Below are 19,813 nucleotides of genomic sequence, written 5' to 3'. Positions count from 1 at the left end.
GCTTTTGTGGTGGTCTTTTCCCTTCATTACAAGGCTCAGTCTTAAATATTTACGTACACTACCGCAATTGGCAATCATTTGTGCACTATCAGGGCACTGCATTTTCAGAGCGTTGTATCATGTGTATCCACATTGATGACTGAAATCCAATAGAGGTTTCCTGTGGTGTGAAAGTTATATTGATTGAGACTATACAGTTGCTGAAAACACCTCAGCTAAGGAAACAGCTGCTAGTTACTTCCAAACCTGCTATTGATTTGGATCCGCATGCTTGTAAAGCTTTTCATTGATTCACTGAAGATTTATTCTTCAAAACTCTGTACCATTTTATGTATATTCCTGTTACAGTCCTGGAGATAATCAAGGAGAAAGATATTTGAGAGATCACTGGTCTCTGAAGTTTCTCATAACAGAATCTTTTGCACCTTAAGGATTTTTATTGTAGCATTTGCTTTTGTGGACTACACTCACCATCATATGCATGAAATGTAATTCTCTTTAGAATGGGTGTGTTTATTCACATATAGGCACATATGGATTGTTTAGAGGGAAAAACATGGAAGTCAGATGGCAGAAAATGCAAGAAGCCTAGTCTTGTGTCAGATGCTACAAGACCATCAGACGTTTTGCTACTACAGACTAACAGAGCAATCCTTTGCATGCCTACTTGGAAATAAGTCCCATTGGGTTTAGTGGGGCTTATATTCAGGAACCGTATTGGCCTCTGCCTTTCCATTGGACCATTTCATTGGACCTTAGAGAGGACCATGGAGAGGGGAGATTTGCTGCATGGGTAACAGCCTATCCTCCATACCTACTTTACCCAGGCTTTGCGCACTGGAGAGGACACTGTTCCAGAACCACCATTCAGAGCGTGACACCATAGTCTTCCGAGACTGAAGGATGCCAACAACATCATATTCAGGAACGTGTATAGGATTGCAATCTAAGTCATCTCAAGTTCATTGTTCATCTCAAGTTCAAAGAGGCATGCCTCGGTTTTTCAGTTGGCTATGCCATTGTACAGGAAACTCTCACCTTCCCAGGTGAAATCAGATCCAGTCCTTCCCTTCCTTAGCTGCTTGACCTGTTGCTGTCATTGCCAGTGGCAAAGAGTACTTTTAGCAGCTTTTTGTATACCAGTTGTGTTCACTTGGAGAAGGCTGATCTGGCTACAGTCACATACACCTTAGTAACCTCTGGGCAGGGCTACTGTAATATTGTACTGTAGTGTTAAGCTGCTGGCTGCCCTTTGTGGTTTTTTTTTGTTCTGTATCATGTGTGACATTAATCTTGCTGTAATGCACATAGAGCCTAATCCCATCCTTCCCCCACCCCCACTGTTGCAACTGTGCCAAAAAGGTGCATGCTGTATGGGGGGGAGGGATTGGGAAATTTCAAGACTTACCCCTCTTTAGCTGGTGCTTGGGGAATCTGTAGAAAGGTTTGGAGTCTGAGAAAGCATAGGGTCAGGGATGTGCCATTGCTGCTGGATCCACCCCTTCCTGCAGTTTTCCTGCCCAAGTTCTGCCCCCACTGCTGGTGGCTCCCAGAAGGTCCATTGCTCTTGTAGCAGCACTCTTAAAATGGCAGCTGATGCTTTGCACACTGTCAGCAGCCATTTTACAACAGCAGAACTCGGTTCCACTGTTATAAATGACTGCACATGGTAGTTTTATTCTATTTCTTAAATGGGATAGTTTTCCAAGTAACTAAAATTTTACTTTATTAAAAAAAAAAACCCTTCTCTTTTCAGAAGGCCTATGTACAGTAAATCTCTTAAATCCTATTAATGCATTTTGGATCTATTAGCCTAGCAACTTAACAAATTTCCATCCATGAAAATGAAACACGATCATTGAATATGGGGCCTTCTTCAGTGTAGTTTTGCACCTGCAGATTTGGCACTGGTAATCTACCACCCATGGCTGTAGCATGCATTGTGGGAATCGTGTATCTAGCAACTTGGGGTGTGTGTGTGTGTGTGTGTGTGTGTGTGTGTGTGTGTGTGTGTGTGTGTGTGTGTGTGTGTGTGTTGGCAACCTTCAGTCTGGAAAGACTATGGTATCGCACTCTGAATGGTGGTTCTGGAACAGCATCTGGTGTGGCTGAAAAGGCCGATTCAGGAGTGACAATCCCTTCCACGCTGGGAGCAAGTGCAGTCTGTCCCTGGTCTGTCTCCCTGGCTATGGGCCTTCCTTCTTTGCCTCAGTCTGTTGGCCAAGTGTCTCTTCAAACTGGGAGAGGCCATGCTGTACAGCCTGCCTCCAAGCGGGCTGCTCAGAGGCCAAGGTTTCCCACCTGTTGAGGTCCACTCCTAAGGCCTTCAGATCTCTCTTGCAGATGTCCTTGTATCGCAGCTGTGGTAACATGCAAAGTGCATTTCCTCTGCCAGGTGGACAGAAGAACACTTTTGTCATCATGGTTGAGTATCTCAGAACCTTGTGATTCCTGGAAATGGGATACTGGGTTAGATAGACTCTGGATATAATCCAGCAAGGTAGCTTATATTTGAGACCTTGGGATGTATCTGGACTGCAAATTTGGGAGACCTGTTTCTACAGGTGGATTTTTTTTCAAGGCTATTCAAGCAAATTGGGCCTGAAGAGAAGAGGAACACATTACAGCATGGAAGATTTCAGACAACATTGACTTAATGGAGCACACTACATATGCTCACATGTTTCATAAAAGGGTTCTCAGGGTAGCAGAGGTGCCAAAAAATTTGGAGTAGGAAAATGCATTAACCTGAGGAATGGGCAGGAGGGTAGAGCCTGCATTTGCCTGAAGATAACATCCACAAGGTCGCCAGTTCGAGGCCACCGGCACTGTGGGACCTTGAAGCAGCTGACAAGCTGAGCCATTCCATCTGCTCTGAGCGTGGGAGGATGGAGGCCAGAATGTGAAACCAGATCAGAAAGAAACATCTGAATGTTGTGGTTCTTGAAAGATAGAACCTTCTTTCAATTGTAAAAATCCCTACGGGGATTTAATCAGCCTGCCTATGTAAACCGCCTTGAATAAAGTCTTGAATAAAGACCAAGAAAGGCGGTATATAAATACAGGCATTATTTTTTTATAATTTACAAGACAGTCTTCAACAGGCATACAAGGAGGTAAGCTTCATGCAAAAGTCAGTCATTTCAGAAATCCTGCAATGTCCAGAGCAAAGAAGTGCATGGGAGAGAGGATGAGGGAGGTAGGCTTGCTAAAAGAATGGAGGAGAAAATGTCACCCAGAAAGCTTTCTATCCCTGGGACACCGACCAAATGGGAGCGTTTTGTTTGGCTATCAAGGGTAGCTGTGATTGAATTGACTTCTGGAAAAAGTTGAACTGTGAGTGGCAGTGAAGGAATCAACTTTAATATCATTACAGAGGTGTATTTGTTAACATTTCATTGTATATTATTCAGCACAAAGTGTACAATCTCAGGACGAGGTCTTTATTCATAGTCTCAGATGAAGTACTCTTTCCTTTGCCTTCTCAACTTGGGTCACTAGATGGTGCTGCAGATTCTGAATGAGTCTTCCTATTCATTTCACTTTGGACTGTATTCATGGATAAAAGCTTTCTTAACTATGTTGGTTCCTACTGTACCTAATAATTTATGGCATGTATGTCTTGGGAGGCGCTACAGCCAAAGCTCGGTGGTAGAACAAATGCTTTGTATGCAAAAGGTCCCAGGTTGAAGTTCCAGCTAACAGTGGTTTGATATAACCGCCTGAGACCAGGAAGTTGCTGTCGTTCTCTGCATACAGCGCCAAGCTAGCTGGCCTGACTCCGTGTAAAGGAGCTCTATATGTTCAGCATGAACTACGCTAAATCCATACATGTAGGAGCGGGAGTTCCTACAGAAGATACCACCAGGTGAAGTTTTCCACCTGTTATTGTGCAACAATGGCTATACAGAACTTCTGTAGGTTCAGTATCGCAGTAGCATAGCTAGAGTGGGGGGCAAAACAGTAATTACTGCAGACATTGCAACACACTGTGTAGGCGGCCCCTCCCACTCACTGTTGGAACCATTCCAGGCAGTGATGGCAATGCACAGAAGATGCTATTTGGTTCAGCAAGCCCCTGCGCATTGCTGTCGCTGCCCAGAATGATGCAAGAGGAAGGGGCCACTTACATAGCATGTTGCAGTGCCTGCAGTACTTACTGCTTTGCCCCCGCTCTAGCTACGCCACTGTGAAGTTGTATCTCCCAGCTATGGACAGAGCCTTCCTCTGCCTGTGAACTTAGACTTATGTCTAATTGCAAATCTACACTGATTTTTGATAGTCTCAAGAATGGGGAACTACATTGTTTTTAAGTGCATATAAAAGCAAGCACGGTATCATTGAGAGTAGGAATGATGCAACCAGATTTGCTGCCTGATGCCGCTGCCCCCGAAACAAATTCATTTACTTTCTTTCCATGCAACCTTCTTTGACAATGCAGGAAGTGCAGGTCATGCTGGGCAGTCCCAGCATGACCTGCACTTTGTGTTCTACTTAAAAGGACAAAAGGAATGAGTAAGTGGCTGCTTCCCTACCCCTCACCTTGTCCTTGCAAGGTCTGTTAAAGGCACAGTCCCATCCAACATTCAGCCCTTATGCAGCTGCAATGCAGCCCCAAAGCTTGAGGAGGCCCCCATGTCTGTCCTCCCACAGCAAGATGCAGCACATGCCCCATTGGCACAGCTGCATCAGTGCTAGAAAGTTGGATAGGATTGGGCCCTAAATGGACCATGTGAAGAAAGAGCAAGTGGATAAGGAAGTGGATTGATTCTGGCTCTGCAGCGGTGTAGCTGGAAGGAGTGCCACCTCAGGGCACACCTTCCAGGGCTGTCACCTTACCTGGTCCCTCCGAACATGATCGGAACTGTGCTCTGGTTACATCTAGAGGTGTTCTGAGGCCTGGGCCTCAGAAGGCCTTCTCTCCAGAAGGCCTTAAAACATCACTTATGGTTTTTCAGGCAAAACAGGAGGTGATGTTTTAAGGACTTTAGATGACCTTCCAGAGGCCCTCTGGATGCAACTGGAGCACAGCTCCGGTTGCTTTCAGAGGGAGCGCATTTGGATTGACTCAGCTATGAATGGGGGGGCAGGACCCCTCCACTTTGCTTTCGCAGCAGCAAATGGCTCTGAAAGTGAGGATAAGAAGCCACTTTACAGAGGCATTCAGGCACCTGAAAAACTTAGCATTGTCCCCCCAACTGGGATCACCACTGCCTTAGTCTTCCACTCCCCATCCACACTTGATGTGAGCTGCATCATTTGTGTAATGCATGGCCAGTCCTGATTGAGGGCACTTTCCAAAAAAGGAGAAGGGTTAATGTGGCTTCAAATGGTGGAAATCAAACTAGGAACCTTTCAGGAACAAACAAATTGTCCTAGAATAATCCAAAGTAAATGGAATGTGGACATTTTTCTCCTGTGTGAATTTGGGGAAAGGCAACCCAGCAGCACCACACCAGATAAAAGTAAGGTGTGCAAAGAAAGCAACTCTTTGGCTGCAAGCTTATCCCACCTACATGGGACTAAATCCCACTGAACTCAGTGGGACTTATTTCTTAATAGACACATATAGGATTGTAATATAAGGGGATTGTACTTTGGTACTTTTTACTAAGGTTTCGAGTGTAGCCAAACTGCATAGGCACTCTTTCCACCATCCTTTTCTATGGGAGGAAAAAAATTCCCAAACCATTTTGTATCTCCTACTTACGAACCTAAAATGGAGCCTGGGTTATTAGTAAAAGATAATGCCCCTTTGCTTCATTTCTAAACATGTAAAATATGTGACCTGTGCCCAGATAAAGAGGCTGCTAATCGACCTTAGCTTTAAAAACAAAACAGTGCAAACAATTGAAAGTGTTCCATTCTGTAAGATAAGAAGCTATGCAAAGTTTGTAAAGCCTTGATGTAGTGTTGCTATGTATTCTTTCTGTGTGTTCATGGTTTTCCTTGCTTGAAAGTATATCAGCTTTGTGATTTGTACATGAAGCAGAGTCCATTCCAATGATTTCTCCTTATGTGACCTAAGAAGCCTGATTAAAAACTGACTCTGTATTCTGTAAGAACATAAGAACAGCCCCACTGGATCAGGCCATAGGCCCATCTAGTCCAGCTTCCTGTATCTCACAGTGGCCCACCAAATGCCTTAGGGAGCACACAAGACGACAAGAGCTATGCTAGCTCAGGAGATGTGAAAAGTGTTTTCTTCAACACACGTTTGCCAGAGATTTCCAAAATATGGCCCATGGACCACAACTGGCCTACCAACACTTTTTGACTGGCCCAGTGGTATTATAAGTATGCATACTCCCCTTTTCCCATTCTCTGCCCCCCACTCCCCGCCACCATGTTCTCCCTGCTGGATGAAGTCTCCCTGCTGGGTCACTCTTTCTGAGACAGCATGCAGCTCCGCAGTTGCAATAGTTCAGGAAGCACATTGGGTTTTGTACCCAAACGTGCTACATCCGTGATGGAAGCTGATTTCCACATGGGGATTTGTTCTGGGATTCTTATCAACTCCCCCCCCCCCCCACTGTAGTTTGTTCCTTATTATTGCATGCCATGTGTTGAATACCTATAGTCAAAGGATCTGTTGGAATAGGAACCTACTAGTCAAAATTTCCTGTCTCGTCTGTGGAAGGAGGATATGAGAGGGGAAAAACACACCTCTGTTGTAAAGGAGAATTTTGTATTAAAAAGCAAAAGAGAATTGCTCTTTTTGGTCTGCAACATGTCCTCTCAAACTGGGTACAGTAATGATCATTTGTTCTGCTTTATCAGCAGTATGCCTGGCTTCTACCCAACTAGTTTATACAACACAAACGATTAATTCGTAGTAAGAAACGAAATAGGACTTGTGACAGATGCATTATCTTGTTCTGCAATTTCAAGCATACTGAGTATAATGTATTCTAGAAGTTTCATAAATAATTTTATTGACTGGAAAAGTAGACGCACTTGGGGCCCTATCATTAATGTATAGGAACTGAAATTATGACAAATGGGGTAGAGCAGATTTGTCTACTTCACTTACTAAGTACAGAACAGATTTTTAACTCCTGCAGCATACACTCGGGAACTGAGTTATTGATTTATTTATACAGGTATTTATATACCACCTTTCTTTGGTCCTCAGATCTCTCCTCAGACTTTAATCCAAGGTGGTTTACATAGGCAGGCTGTTCTAAACCCCCGTAGGGATTTTTACAATTGAATAGTTCTAGTCTTGCTTAGAACTCCTTGTTCCAGCTGGATTCCTTCCCGGTCTGGTCGCTCTCTGGCCCTTTGCCTCCCAAGCTCCACTTGAGCCATCCAAAGTTATAGACTGCTGCATTGGCACTTTTGTGCAGGTACTATCAGTCCATTGTGGTGCTTTTGCACAGGTGCAAAAGTGCCAGGCTACCAAGAGTTGGCTGTTTTGATTTACACGTATTCTGGCTTCTGGTTAAACTTCTGGACCGAACTGGTATTATCATAGGGATTTAGTAGTAGTAGTAACTTTATTGTCATTGTGCTACAGCACAACAAAATTTATGCACCTTTGAGATACAAGCATAAATGTATACTACAATTCCAACAATCGCACTCTACACACTCACCCACACACTATACAACATGCATCATCATATAAAAACAGTATAACAGACCATAATGTCCAGGATCATGGTAACTATACCGCCTTATTCAACGTAATTATGGCTGTGGGATAAAAACTGTTTAGAGGTCATGTGGTGCTGCTCTAATAGTTCTGTATCATCTACCCAAAGGCAACAGTTCAAAGAATTTATGAGCTGGATGGAAGGGGTCTCAGAATACTATGTGACTTCTGCAGATAGTGAAATGTATAGATGTCCTCCAAAGCTGGGAGATAAAGGTTGATGATGTGCTGCGTGATCTTAATAATTCTCTGCAGAGTTTTTTTGTCCCCTGCAGAGCAATTTCCGTACCACACCAAGATATCATAGGTTAGAACACTCTCAATGGTGCAACGATAGTAAGACACAAGCAGCTGCTGTGACAAATTTAACCTCCCAAGCTTCCTCAGAAAATATAACCGCTTTTGTGCCTTTTTTATCAACATGCTGGTGTTAATGATACAAGGTAAGGGATGCTCACCTGAAACTTTTGCAGCAACCTTTTGGTCCATCTCTCTCTGTATGTTAAGTTATAGTAAAGAGAAAAAAATGAAAGCTAAGCGTTTGGCTGGACTTGGCCGCATGCCAAGTTCTCTGCAGAACAATGTTGATACATTTGCATCAATAGATCTTTGTTTTAACCAGAAGAGAAAAAAAAATTTGTTTGCGCTTTTACAATCGGTCTGTCTTGCTTTTTTTAACACACAGGCTCAGTATCATTGCTTTAAGCTCAGAGACTTTATATATAGGCATATAGGTAGATAGCTACACAATATTTTTAGAGCAACAGGCTGCACACACATGCTGGGAACGGTATTATACACCAGATCTCATATAGAAGAACACTAGCCAGCTTAGTTTTCTTTTTCTTATTCTTCATTTTAAAACCAGTTTTGGTGCATAAACAAGTGTAACTAACATATAACACATTATTTTAAGTAAGTTTTAGTGGTCTAACTGCATTAGAAGGGTTTAAGAAGACATCACAGCCATTTCCGGTTCACATCAAAGCTATTTCTGGTTAACATTGCAAAGGACAGGTTCCCAGAGAAAATGCAGAAGGTTGCAATTTTCTTTTAGCTGAGCCTGTAAAACTCTTTTCTCAGCTGCAAGAAAGTTGCATTTCGAAGGCCAAAAGAAAGTCATGATGAGATGAGGTCATTTTGAACAAAATTGAAAGTGCAGTACCACCTACCAACTGCTCAAAATCTGTGAATTGTTATGATGAATGTAATCTGAACAACTGGTGATTTGTAACCCACCAATGAAATGTCTCCAATGCGAAATGTATGTGTTTCAAGGAGGGAACCCACATTGTAATAAGTCAGCTAGAGAGGGCGCTCTGGGCTTCTCTGCTTTCCACTTCTGACTCACACACACACACTTCTCTCTTCTTCTTACTTCTGACGCACACACACACACACTCACACATTCTCAATGCTTGGAAATGTTCCCTTGAGACGCTGTGTTATGGAATACAACCTTTTGCTGAATTCTGACTTTTCATTCACTCTCTCAATGCTTGGAAATGTTCCCTTGAGATGTTTGGATTTACAATAAAGGCCTGGATTTGATCACTACAGCCTACTGAGTTTGCTTTTGAATCTTGGGATCTCTTGCAACATTTGGGATTACCTTGCAACATGAATAGTCCATGAGAGGTCCTCTGTGATGTTTGAAATCTAGGAATTTGAAACTAGCAACCCTCTCTACCTCCTCACCATTTATGTATAATGGTGTGTGTCCATCCCTCTTTCTCCGGAAGTCAATTATAAGTTGTTTAGTTTTTTTGATGTTAAGTGAGAGATTATTTTCTTTGCACCACAATAACAACTCCTGTACCTCCTTCCTATAAGCAGACTCATCATTCCCGCTAACAAGCCCCACCACTGTAGTATCGTCTGCAAATTTTATAATTTCATTGGTGTTATGTGATGGGGTGCAATCATGTGTATACAGGGAATAGAGGAAGGGGCTCAGCACACAGCCTTGGGGAGCTCCTGTATTTAATATCAGAGTGGAAGAATGAGAAGAGCCCATCCTAACTGACTGTGGCCTATTTGTCAGAAAGGGCACTAAGGGCCCAATCCCATCCAATTTTCCAGTACTGGTGCAGCTGTGCTAATGGGGTGTGTGCTGCATCCTGTGATGGGGAGGCCTCCTCAAGGTAAGGCAACATTTGTTCCCTTTCCTCAGGGCTACATTGCAGCTGCACTGGTGCTGGAAAGTTGGATAGGTTTGGGCCCTTAGTGTATACTGTTGGTTATACCCTTGTAAATAAAGCCTAGCCATAGGATCAGGCCCCAATGGCTGTGTGGAGCCATTGTAAACAGCCTGCTGTAATGATACTGATGCTATAATTCACCCAGCGCAGAAAACATCGTTAAGTGGGTTCCCCTCACTTCTTCCATGGAATATGTTTACACTGTTCAGGGTGACATAAGAATAAAATGAGTAATTCAACAGGACCATAATGTTTTATTGTAAAGCAACTGCTCTTTTTTTAAGCAATTTTAATGTCACCTAAAAATCCTTGTAGTGATTTTCATTCTCGTAATATGTCAGTAGAGTAAAATTACGCTGCAACATTAGAAACAAAGAAAGGAAATTACTCATTTTCTTCTAAATTACTCCTGGTGAAAAATGCTCCTGATAGATTTTTCTGTGGCAACAGATGATTCTTGTGTTGGGAACAGCTTCATAACAGAAGCCTTTTGGTTCATCTGCTCCAGCTGCGAGAGAGAGGCTAGATTGTCTTGAGGTTATTTTGACAAGTTCAATTTTGCTATTTATACAGGGAATATTCCTTTAATGTGCAACGCCTTCTGAAATGAAGAACCTTTCTTTCCAGAGCATCCACACAAAAGGCAGGCTTAAGAAATAAATAACAAAGAGGGTACCATGTTGTTTCTGCAGAAAACACAGTGATGCCCTTAGAGGAGGAACAGCACATCCCATCGTAGAGACTCGCTAGTGAATGACTGCTTGGCTCTTTCTTCTTCTCTTGTTGGGTCTCAGTGTACTAATCCTATTGTCAGTTTCAGACTGTGCTGGGCCCATAATAACGTGGAAGATTGTAACTGTGATGAGTCTCCCAGCACTGCACATTCCTAGTGGACATTTCTCTAGTTGGTTGAGGACAATGGAAACAGGAAGAAAGCAGTCATTTTGGATAGCAAAAGAAGATAAAGTGTTCTGAAAATATGGTTTCCCAGGTATCAAAAAAAGATATTTTATTCGAGCTCTATACCTTCTTGAGCTCCAATTTAATGCCAATCCTCACTTATTAGGCAAAGGTGTAGTCTTCCAGGGGCACAGCTGTGCTACTTTTCAAGTAGCTGTGCTACTAATGGAATTGGATGAATGTACTACTATCGGCTTTGCACAGTGGGGGAGCACTTAGCCAGCAAGGAAATTTAAAATGTGAGAAGTCTGTTTTTTCTTCAAGTAAAGTTTTCTCTAGCAGTGGGCAGTGCAGAAGAGAGGAAGAATATCTGCCAATTTTACAATTAAACAAAACAACACCTCAGTATAAAATGCTGAATGATTGATCTAATGCTAAAATTAATAAGCTGGTGGAGGTGTGAGAGTGGGGGGGGTGTCTATTTTAATACCAACATAAGAAAGAATGAACAGCTGCCAGCAGCATAGAATTGCATTTTTCAAACAAATCATAATACACATAGCTGAGGAGATAAGCAGGGATGTGCTCCAGTCACTGAGCCTGGGTTGCGAGTCAGTGACCCTGAAGCTCAACTTGCGAGTCATGGTGCAAGGCCATTGCGACTTGACCTGAGAAAAATTTTGCGACTTTCAAGTCCCAAGTCAGAGTCATTTCGAGAAATCAGTCAAGTCATAAGTCAAGGACTTCCCTGAGCAAAACTTAACAGCAAAAAAAAAAAAAAAAAAAGAACTTAAGTCACTGATGGCAACTTGACTTGCTACTCAGGGCCAGTGACTTGAAAAAAGAGTCAGGACTCTAAATGACTCGAGTCCCAACTCTCTTTAGTGTGTGTGTTCTTGCTTACATTTTTCACCACTTGTGCATCACACTAAAGACCTCATGGGCGATCCAGAATCCTGCCTTCAGCCTGAAGACAGCAGCAGACATGGTGGGAAGTTCCAGGAGGCAGGGGCTGGGATGTTCCCCTCAAGTCACACACACACACACACACATGCTAGTTGGGACTCAAGTCATTGTGAATCCTGGCTTTTTTCGAGACACTGGTCCTGAGTCGCGAGTCAAGTTTGGGTCAGTGACGGCCACAGCTCAAGTTGACTGAAGTCATCAAAAACTTGTTTTTTAATAAAAAAAAATCACACTTTTGTAAGTTCAAAGTACCTTCACATCCAGTCACTGCTAGCTCGAGGGGGGGTGGCGCACTAAATTTTGCAGAGAGCCTCCATGCTACGTGCAAGCGGCTCCTCCCCCCCTTGGAAGCCATTCACCTCCATTCCCCCCCCCCACAGCTTCAAACTTGGGAGCCACTTGCATGCTGCAGGGAGGTTTCCTGCAAAACTTAGTGCACCCCCCCTAGCTATGCCAGTGCATCCGGTGCTGTGAAAATACATTCTGAAATGCTCAAAGGAAAATATTTGCCACAAGTGGGGAACAAGAAGTCATTTGTGAAGGCCCTGAAACTCTGGCCTTTTTACTATCTGTGAAAGAAAGAATGAAAGAAGGAGATCTGACATTCTTAGCTAGGCTGGGCCTTTGGCAGCAATGCCAGCTGTGGAAAAGGGCCACCAGCTGCCTGCTCTGTGCCCCCTGTAGGGTTGCAATATTGCACAGATGCTTCATTTGCCAAAGGGAGGGGGAACAACTTTATTTATAGGGATCAGAAGAACTAGGTAGTCCTCCAATGTTATAAATCATTAAGGCAAAAAAAGACATTTAAAATAAGAATAGAAGGACACTTTCTAATTCAATGTAAGTCTCCCCGGAGTGTATAAAATAAATTTTATCATAATATGAATAGTTACACCTAAATGGTCTTCTCACAACTCAGTGTCTATGCCATAAATCTGACAACTGAAAAATAACTATTCCTGATGAGGCAGGGATGGTGTATAGTCAAAAGGATTCACTAGCTGTCTATTGCATAATGTCACTTTCAGGAACATTTCACTTGCATTGCTGTTAATAACAGTGGTGGATAATATCCAAAATTAAAATGACTTGCCTCAGGCATTCTCGGCTACTTGACAGCTAGTAAGAGAGATCTCTTGCCTTGGAAAGAGGGGAGCATGTCTGATGAAAGGGCCGCATGGAAGCAAATCTGTATTTGCTGTTGCTTGGCAACCCTGTGTGGAAGGCCCCCTTTTCAAGACTGCTTTAACGAGATTTGACAGGAGAATGATAATAAGTGTGAGATTAATATAAAAGGTATGGATTATTCTGAACTGATGTGCAGATGTGTCAAAATGGAGGCGTGCAATTTAGGTACTGCTGAAAGAGGGCATGCTACAGAAACCGGCAACGGGGAGGTACGCTCATTATGATGTGCGCAAAGCCATTCTTTTGAGGAATCACAGAGCTCTACACCCCTTCTTGCTGGTTCTCGGGCATCGCTTCTGATCTGATCTTTGCTATTATCCAGGCTGCTGTTATACCCGTGTCAAGTTTTTGTTGCAGAGGAAAGTTGAAGTAAAACCCTGTTTTTGATACGCGGCGTCAAGTCAAATTCTACAAAGGGCTGCACTTTGTGCAGCATCATCCTAAGCACATTTATTTAGACACAAGTCCCACTGGACTCAGTGAGGCTAATCTCATGTAAGTGTGTTTAGGACCACTGCTTCAGTTGATCAGATGGGTATCTTCTAGAGTTGGAAACATAAACTGATAAATGAGTGCAGCTGGGTCCTAGTGCTACTTGCAAATGGAAGCTCCAGACACCTGAGGACATCTTGTCTTGCAAGCATTCAGACTTAATCAGTATCCCTGCTGTGGCTGCTTGTTGTTTAAACACTCTCCTCCCCCTCCCACAGCTGAAAATTCCCCCTTGAGGATCAACACATTTCCTCTTTACAAGGAAGCCTCCTGGGTCTAACAAGAGAAATTTGGGAGCCAGCACTATGAAGATTCTTCCTATCAGCCCCCTGCAGCTATTGCATAATAGCCAGCCAGATCAATTTATTGAGACACATCTTATTCATACTGATTATGGCTACAGTTCTCTTCCAGTTTCTCAGATTATTCTTAGCTTTATTTGACAGTTTCCAGTCCCCCTCCATATGTTGCTACGCAAATGTCTTTTCTGGACAGCTGTCTTATAAAGTTTTCCCCCCCCCCCTCATGTAAAATACTCAACTTCCTCAAGGAAACAACATAAAACCAAGTCCAGAAGAAGGGATTCCATAGCCAGAGGTGTTTGAAAATGTGCTCTTTTACTCAGAAGTAAGCACATTGTGTATGGTGACAGGCAGCCCAATCCTGAGCTGCCCAGTGAGTGCCCAGGGCAGCAGCTGTGCTGAAAATGGCTGCTGCATCCTACGCACGCAGCGGGTAGTGCCGGAGTGTCTTTGGGAGAAGGGGACTTTCGTTCCTTCCCCTGGGTAAGGCGAGTAACCCCACAATGGGGCTACTCAATTCTATGGCAAACCAAGGGTTGGTGTAGAATTAAGAGCCTCTGTGTTGGGCAGGTGGCCCAACATGGAGGCTCAGGATCCGGTGGATCAAAGCGGAAGCCTCACTGAGGCTCCTGACCTGGTCGGAAACTGTGCTTCCAGTTTGCCAGCAGCACAGTTTAAGAGTGCAGGGAAGCCTCAGATGGCTTCCCCAGTTCGTCCTGGAATTGCACGAGTCTCCGGAATGTGGGGGGGGGGGCAGATTTGCACATGGGGGTTGGCAGTGTCCCATGGGGGTGCCATCACAGACCTTTGCAGGGCTGAGGAGTTCCACACTGACTTGCTGACCTCAGTGTCATTGAAGAAAAGCCATGTGTTGGCACCCTTCAGTCTCGGAAGACTATGGTGTCACGCTCTGAATGGTGGTTCTGGAAAAGAGTGTCCTCTCCAGTGCGCAAAGCCTGGGTAAAGTAGGTATGGAGGATAGGCTGTTACCCATGCAGCAAATCCCCCTCTCCACGTCGCTGAAATGGTCCAATGGAAAGGCAGAGGCCAATACGGTTGGTTCCAGCGGCGTCGCAGGAGTTGCCAGAACGTGACTGTGTTCAGCCATGAACTGCCTCAGGGACTCCGGCTCTGGATTTTGCCTCGAGGTTGACTCCTGAAGCCTTTTCCATAACTGGATGTAGCCACAAGGCAGTGGAGGTTTGGGATCAGAGTTTTCCTTCTCTCAGATGAGCTGCCTTCCCAGGCCGACGAGTCCCATCTACCCGGTGGCTGTTCAGTCGCTTCTTACGACAAGTACAGCCAAACTGAGGGCCTATTCTTATCCCCAGCCCCCAGGGGATAGAAAAGCCATATAGTAGGGCCAACCCAGTTATTTTTTTGGATGTTCATCTTTATGTCTGGCCTTTCTCACAACCAATAGATGCTAGCCAACCTTCCTGGCATACAACAGCTGATTAGATATCGAAGCCTACCTGATCAAGCCAAGAGACAAAGGGATACCCATGTGATGATCTATGCATCAAATTTTGGACCTAAATCAACCCCAGTTTTTTTTTAAGGTCAAGCATTAGGATGTTTGAGTATGCTGAGTCCATCAGAGTAAGTACCCATGGCTTGGCAAAAGGCATGCTCACTCACTGTGTGACTGTAGGGACCAGAATCCTGGGACAGGCAACCTTCAGTCTCAAAAGACTGTTGTATCATGCTCTGAATGGTGGTTCTGGAACAGCGTCTAGTGTGGCTGAAAAGGCCAATTCGGGAGTGACAATCCCTTCCACAACAGGAGCAAGTGCAGTCTGTCCCTGGTCTGTCTCCCTGGCTATGGGCCTTCCTTCTTTGCCTCTTTACCTCAGACTGTTGGCCAAGTGTCTCTTCAAACTGGGAAAGGCCATGCTGCACAGCCTGCCTCCAAGTGGGCCGCTCAGAGGCCAGGGTTTCCCACCTGTTGAGGTCCACTCCTAAGGCCTTCAGATCCCTCTTGCAGATGTCCTTGTATCACAGCTGTGGTCTACCTGTAGGACGCTTTCCTTGCACGAGTTCACCATAGAGGAGATCCTTTGGGATCCGGCCATCATCCATTCTCACGACATGACCGAGCCAACGCAGGCATCTCTGTTTCAGCAGTGCATACATGCTAGGGATTCCAGCACATTCCAGGACTGTGTTGTTTGGATAACTAGAATGGGGACCAAATTAAGTTAATTCCATCAGGGAATTTACTTCATTCACTACTTGCATTTTAATCTTCCTGCCAACAATCCCACCCTCTTCTTTATTGCTTTGTTCATGCAGACTTTGAGCAACAGGATGGGCAATTTTTTGTAAGCTGTTTTGAGTTACCTGTGAGAGTCAAAAAAAAGCAGAGTGAAAATATCAGAATACATACAAGTAAGAAGGGAGCTACAACTGGCTGTGGCTCCCTTGTCAAATTCACACTTGAGAGCAAACGCATGTTTGCTACCACAGTGTAGCTATGTTCACACATTACATTAAAGATGTGCATAAACTGCATACACTCATTATTGCTGATCTGTGCTCACAAACAGTGAGCATGTTGTAGTCAGCAAATGCACACTACTCATGTGTTCAGTACTCTACAATCTTAAAGTCTCCAGTCCCCACACTGACTGTTCACCCATATGAAAATCTGTATGCATTCTATGCATGCCTCCTCAGAAGTAAGCCCCTGGATAGGAAGTAGGTGTGGATAAGTAAGTAGAAGTAAGTGTAGATAGGATTGTAGCCTAAGAGGTCAATTCTCTGCATGCCTACTCAGAAGTAATTCCCATTATAGTCGATGGGGCTTACTCCCAGGTAAGTGTGGACAGGATTGTAGCCTAAGAGCCCAATCCTCTGCATGTCTACTCAGATGTAAACCCCATTATAGTCAATGGGGCCCCAGTCCCAGAAGAGAGTTCCCTGCAGGCTCACACCCTGTAAGCAAAAGGCATGCAGCCACCCATTGCAAGCTGCTCCTACCCCACTGCGCATGCGCCGGGGCGCAGGCTGGCAGACCGGAAAACATCTCAAAGCTTCTTCAATTCCCCCCACCCGGCTCCAGGAGCAGTCAGAGCGACACATTGTGCGTGCGCATGCGCAGTGCGCGCGGGAGGGCGGTAGTTTAACGGCGCCGGCCGCGCGAGAATTCGAATCCTACCGCCAGAGCGCCAAGCGGGGTAGATGGATGGCGGGCTGTAAGTGGTGGCTCGCTTCTCCTCGGGGGATCCGCGGGACAATCCATTGTTTAGTAACCGGCGGGGGGGTTAATATGCTGGGCGGGCGGGAGGGAGTGGGAAATGGGGGCTCCCCTGGGGGGACGGGAAAGGCAGTGCTGGGCTTGCCTACTCAGAAGGAAGCCTCATTGTCTCCAGTGGGGCTTACTCCCAGGAAAAGGTGCAGCCTGGGACTGCCCCTAGAGGGGTGGTTGTGGCTGCCTGCAGCACCTGCATGGCAGGCTGTCCCCTGCAGAACTGTCTGCAAAGGCTGGTCTTTACCTTACTCAGGAGTAAGCCCATTGTGTGCAGCAAGACTCAGGGGTGTAAGCCTGTCTGACTCACTGGAAACAGACCCTTCTAGTTATAGGGCACCTCAAAGACTAAGGTTGCAGTCCCAGCCACACTTTCCTGGGAGTAAGCCCAGGAAAGGCTTACTATAAGGGGCCTTATAGACTATAAGGGGCCTTACTTCTGAGTAGGCATGCATAGGATGGGGCTCTTAGGCTGCAGTCCTACCCACACCTACCTGGGAATAAGTCCCATTGATTATAATGGGCCTCACTTCTGAGTAGACATGCATAGGATTGGGTTCTTAGGCTGCAATCCTCACACCTATCTGGGAGTAAACCTTATTTATTATAATGGGCTTTACTTCTGAGTAGACCTGATTAGGATTGGGCTCTTAATTCCTGTGCCAGGTAATCCTATACCTGCTCACTCCTTTGCATTTACAACTTATCCTTTACAATCCCATGTGTGTAGGAATTGGGCCAGACTTCCAGATAAGTGTGTGTTGGTTTATAGCTGTTAGCTGCTGTTTATGCCAGGGTTTCTCAGCCAGCGGTATGGGTACTACCAGTGGTACTTGAGGTGGTGTCTGGTGCTGCTCACAGGATCCCTGGACACCTGTTGCCCAGCAGCAAGACCAGGAGTGTGACACAACAAACAACTTGACTTGGTGGGTAGAGCTCCAAAGCATGCTTTTTCATGCTCAAAAAGCCCTCCCATCCACCCTGACCCTCTTGTTGGTGTTTGTTGTGTTGCATCTGGCCTCCCAACCCAGAAGTAACTGGTGATGGTGTCATCACCAGTTGCTTCTGGTGGTACTTAGAATAGGTGGGTCATGTGAAGTGGTGCAGCGAAGGACAAACTTTCAGAAACACTGGTTCATGCTACAATAAATGTTTTAGTCTTTTTAAGGTGGCTTGACCCACTCTTCTCTAACTGATAGTAGTTTACCATTCGAACATTTGCTATTTGATAGTAGTTGTGCGCTACATAACACAGCAGCTGTTGTCCTTGTCAGCCTATCTTAGTTGGTTGTGTTCCTGCAATCATTGCCTCCAGAATTCAACCTGTATCCATTTTTGGCATTCCACTGCTTTCATTTCTTGTGTGCAGAATGATCTGGTATTATGTTCAGTGTATGCTTGTGTATATACAGCACCATCAGTTTGTCACTGATGATGCGGCTTGAAGTTAACATGGGCTGGATGAAACCTGTGGGTGAGATAGCCATGTGAATCAGCTCTTGTTTGGAATTTTCTAATTGATTTACTAATCATTTAGTACATTTACAACTCACAGTCTCAGCCATGGCCAGGAGTAATATTTTCCTACTTTTTGCTAGGACATCAGCTGCACCTGTTCAGGCTATGTAAGATCTGGCTATAATGATACATGCCTTGGAGATATGTCATTTGGATACTGCAAATGAATCCTCTTTTAGATTGGGTTTGGAAGATATTCAGAACTTTCAACTGAGTGTGGGTTGTCAGGACCATGTGAATCTGCTTTTGCAGTTGCTATACTGATTTCCAGTATGCTTCTGGGCTCAATTCAAAGTACTGGTTTTGACCTTTAAGCCCCAAACAATCTGGGGCTGGGATACTTGAAGGGCTGCCTCTTGTATGAGCCTGACTTCCTGGTATGATTGGCAGGGGAAGTCCTCCTGTGTGTGCGCCACCAAAATCTGACATCCGTTTAACTGAATCCTGGAAAACTGCCTTCCCTGCAGGTGCACTCAGATTCCCTAGGGAGATTTTGATGGTCTTATGCCTGCTGGCTTTCCATCAGGTCCCCAAAACATTTTTATTCTGGCAAGCCTTTCATTTTATTATTACTGTTTGACTCCTGCTAATTACAGTATGTGTCTTTTACCTGTTGTGTTATGTACTCATTTATTGCTGTTTTCTTTGTTTTAATGGAAAGGCAGTATATGAATTCTGCTATCATTATTTATTTAGCACACAGGTCATGAACAGGTTTTTGGACATTTTTTATTTTTCTGTGCTAAAAAGTCCATTTCTTGTAATACAATTCTGTAGTGGTATTTATTTTTCAAATACAGGGGCCCGCCACTTCACAACAGTTTGCTTAATGAAGGACTGCATATAAGATGGTGGTCAAAGCACAATAAAGATGCTCTTAATGAGGCAATCTTGTCTCCCATAGCCTACAGGAGAGTGTCTATTTACACAACAGAGAGGCTCTTAATGCATAGAAGAGGCAATCTGTCACTAGTAGCCTGTCCTGCCAGCTAGTGTCTGGCAGGGAGTGCCTGTTTACACAACAAAGGCACTAGATTAGGTCATTAAGTGAACATTCAGTCCAATCACTTAACAACAGGGATTGGAGAACATATCCCCATCAATTGGCGCACACATGTATTAATCTGGCAATCTGGTCCTAAACCATGCTACCATAATGTTTAACTGTCTGAATTGTTGTCCAATAGTTAAAATTAGATTTTCTGTTACAATGTTTTATCTCTTAGATGCTTGTTTTTCACCAATTAATGCAACATGAAGAAACGTGAGTCTTTTCTAGAGGCTGTGTTCAATGGTGACATCAGTGAGTTGTTGCATTTTATCCAGCTTCATGTAAGTA

General features: G+C 44.4%; 1 protein-coding gene across 1 annotated transcript in view; it reads left to right on the top strand.

Moving 5' to 3' along the window:
* Positions 1-19,728: 19,728 nt before the first annotated feature.
* NCAPG2 (non-SMC condensin II complex subunit G2) overlaps positions 19,729-19,813 on the top strand; it is a 34,403-nt gene continuing 34,318 nt past the window's right edge. Inside the window, exon 1 of the mRNA XM_066627852.1 lies at positions 19,729-19,806. Within this exon, the coding sequence (XP_066483949.1) occupies positions 19,729-19,806 (78 nt within the window). The remainder of the gene's footprint in view (positions 19,807-19,813) is intronic.

Source organism: Tiliqua scincoides, chromosome 5 (assembly GCF_035046505.1).
Source record: "Tiliqua scincoides isolate rTilSci1 chromosome 5, rTilSci1.hap2, whole genome shotgun sequence".
Classification (NCBI taxonomy): Eukaryota; Metazoa; Chordata; class Lepidosauria; order Squamata; family Scincidae; genus Tiliqua; species Tiliqua scincoides.
This window is presented reverse-complemented; position numbering and strand designations above follow the sequence as displayed.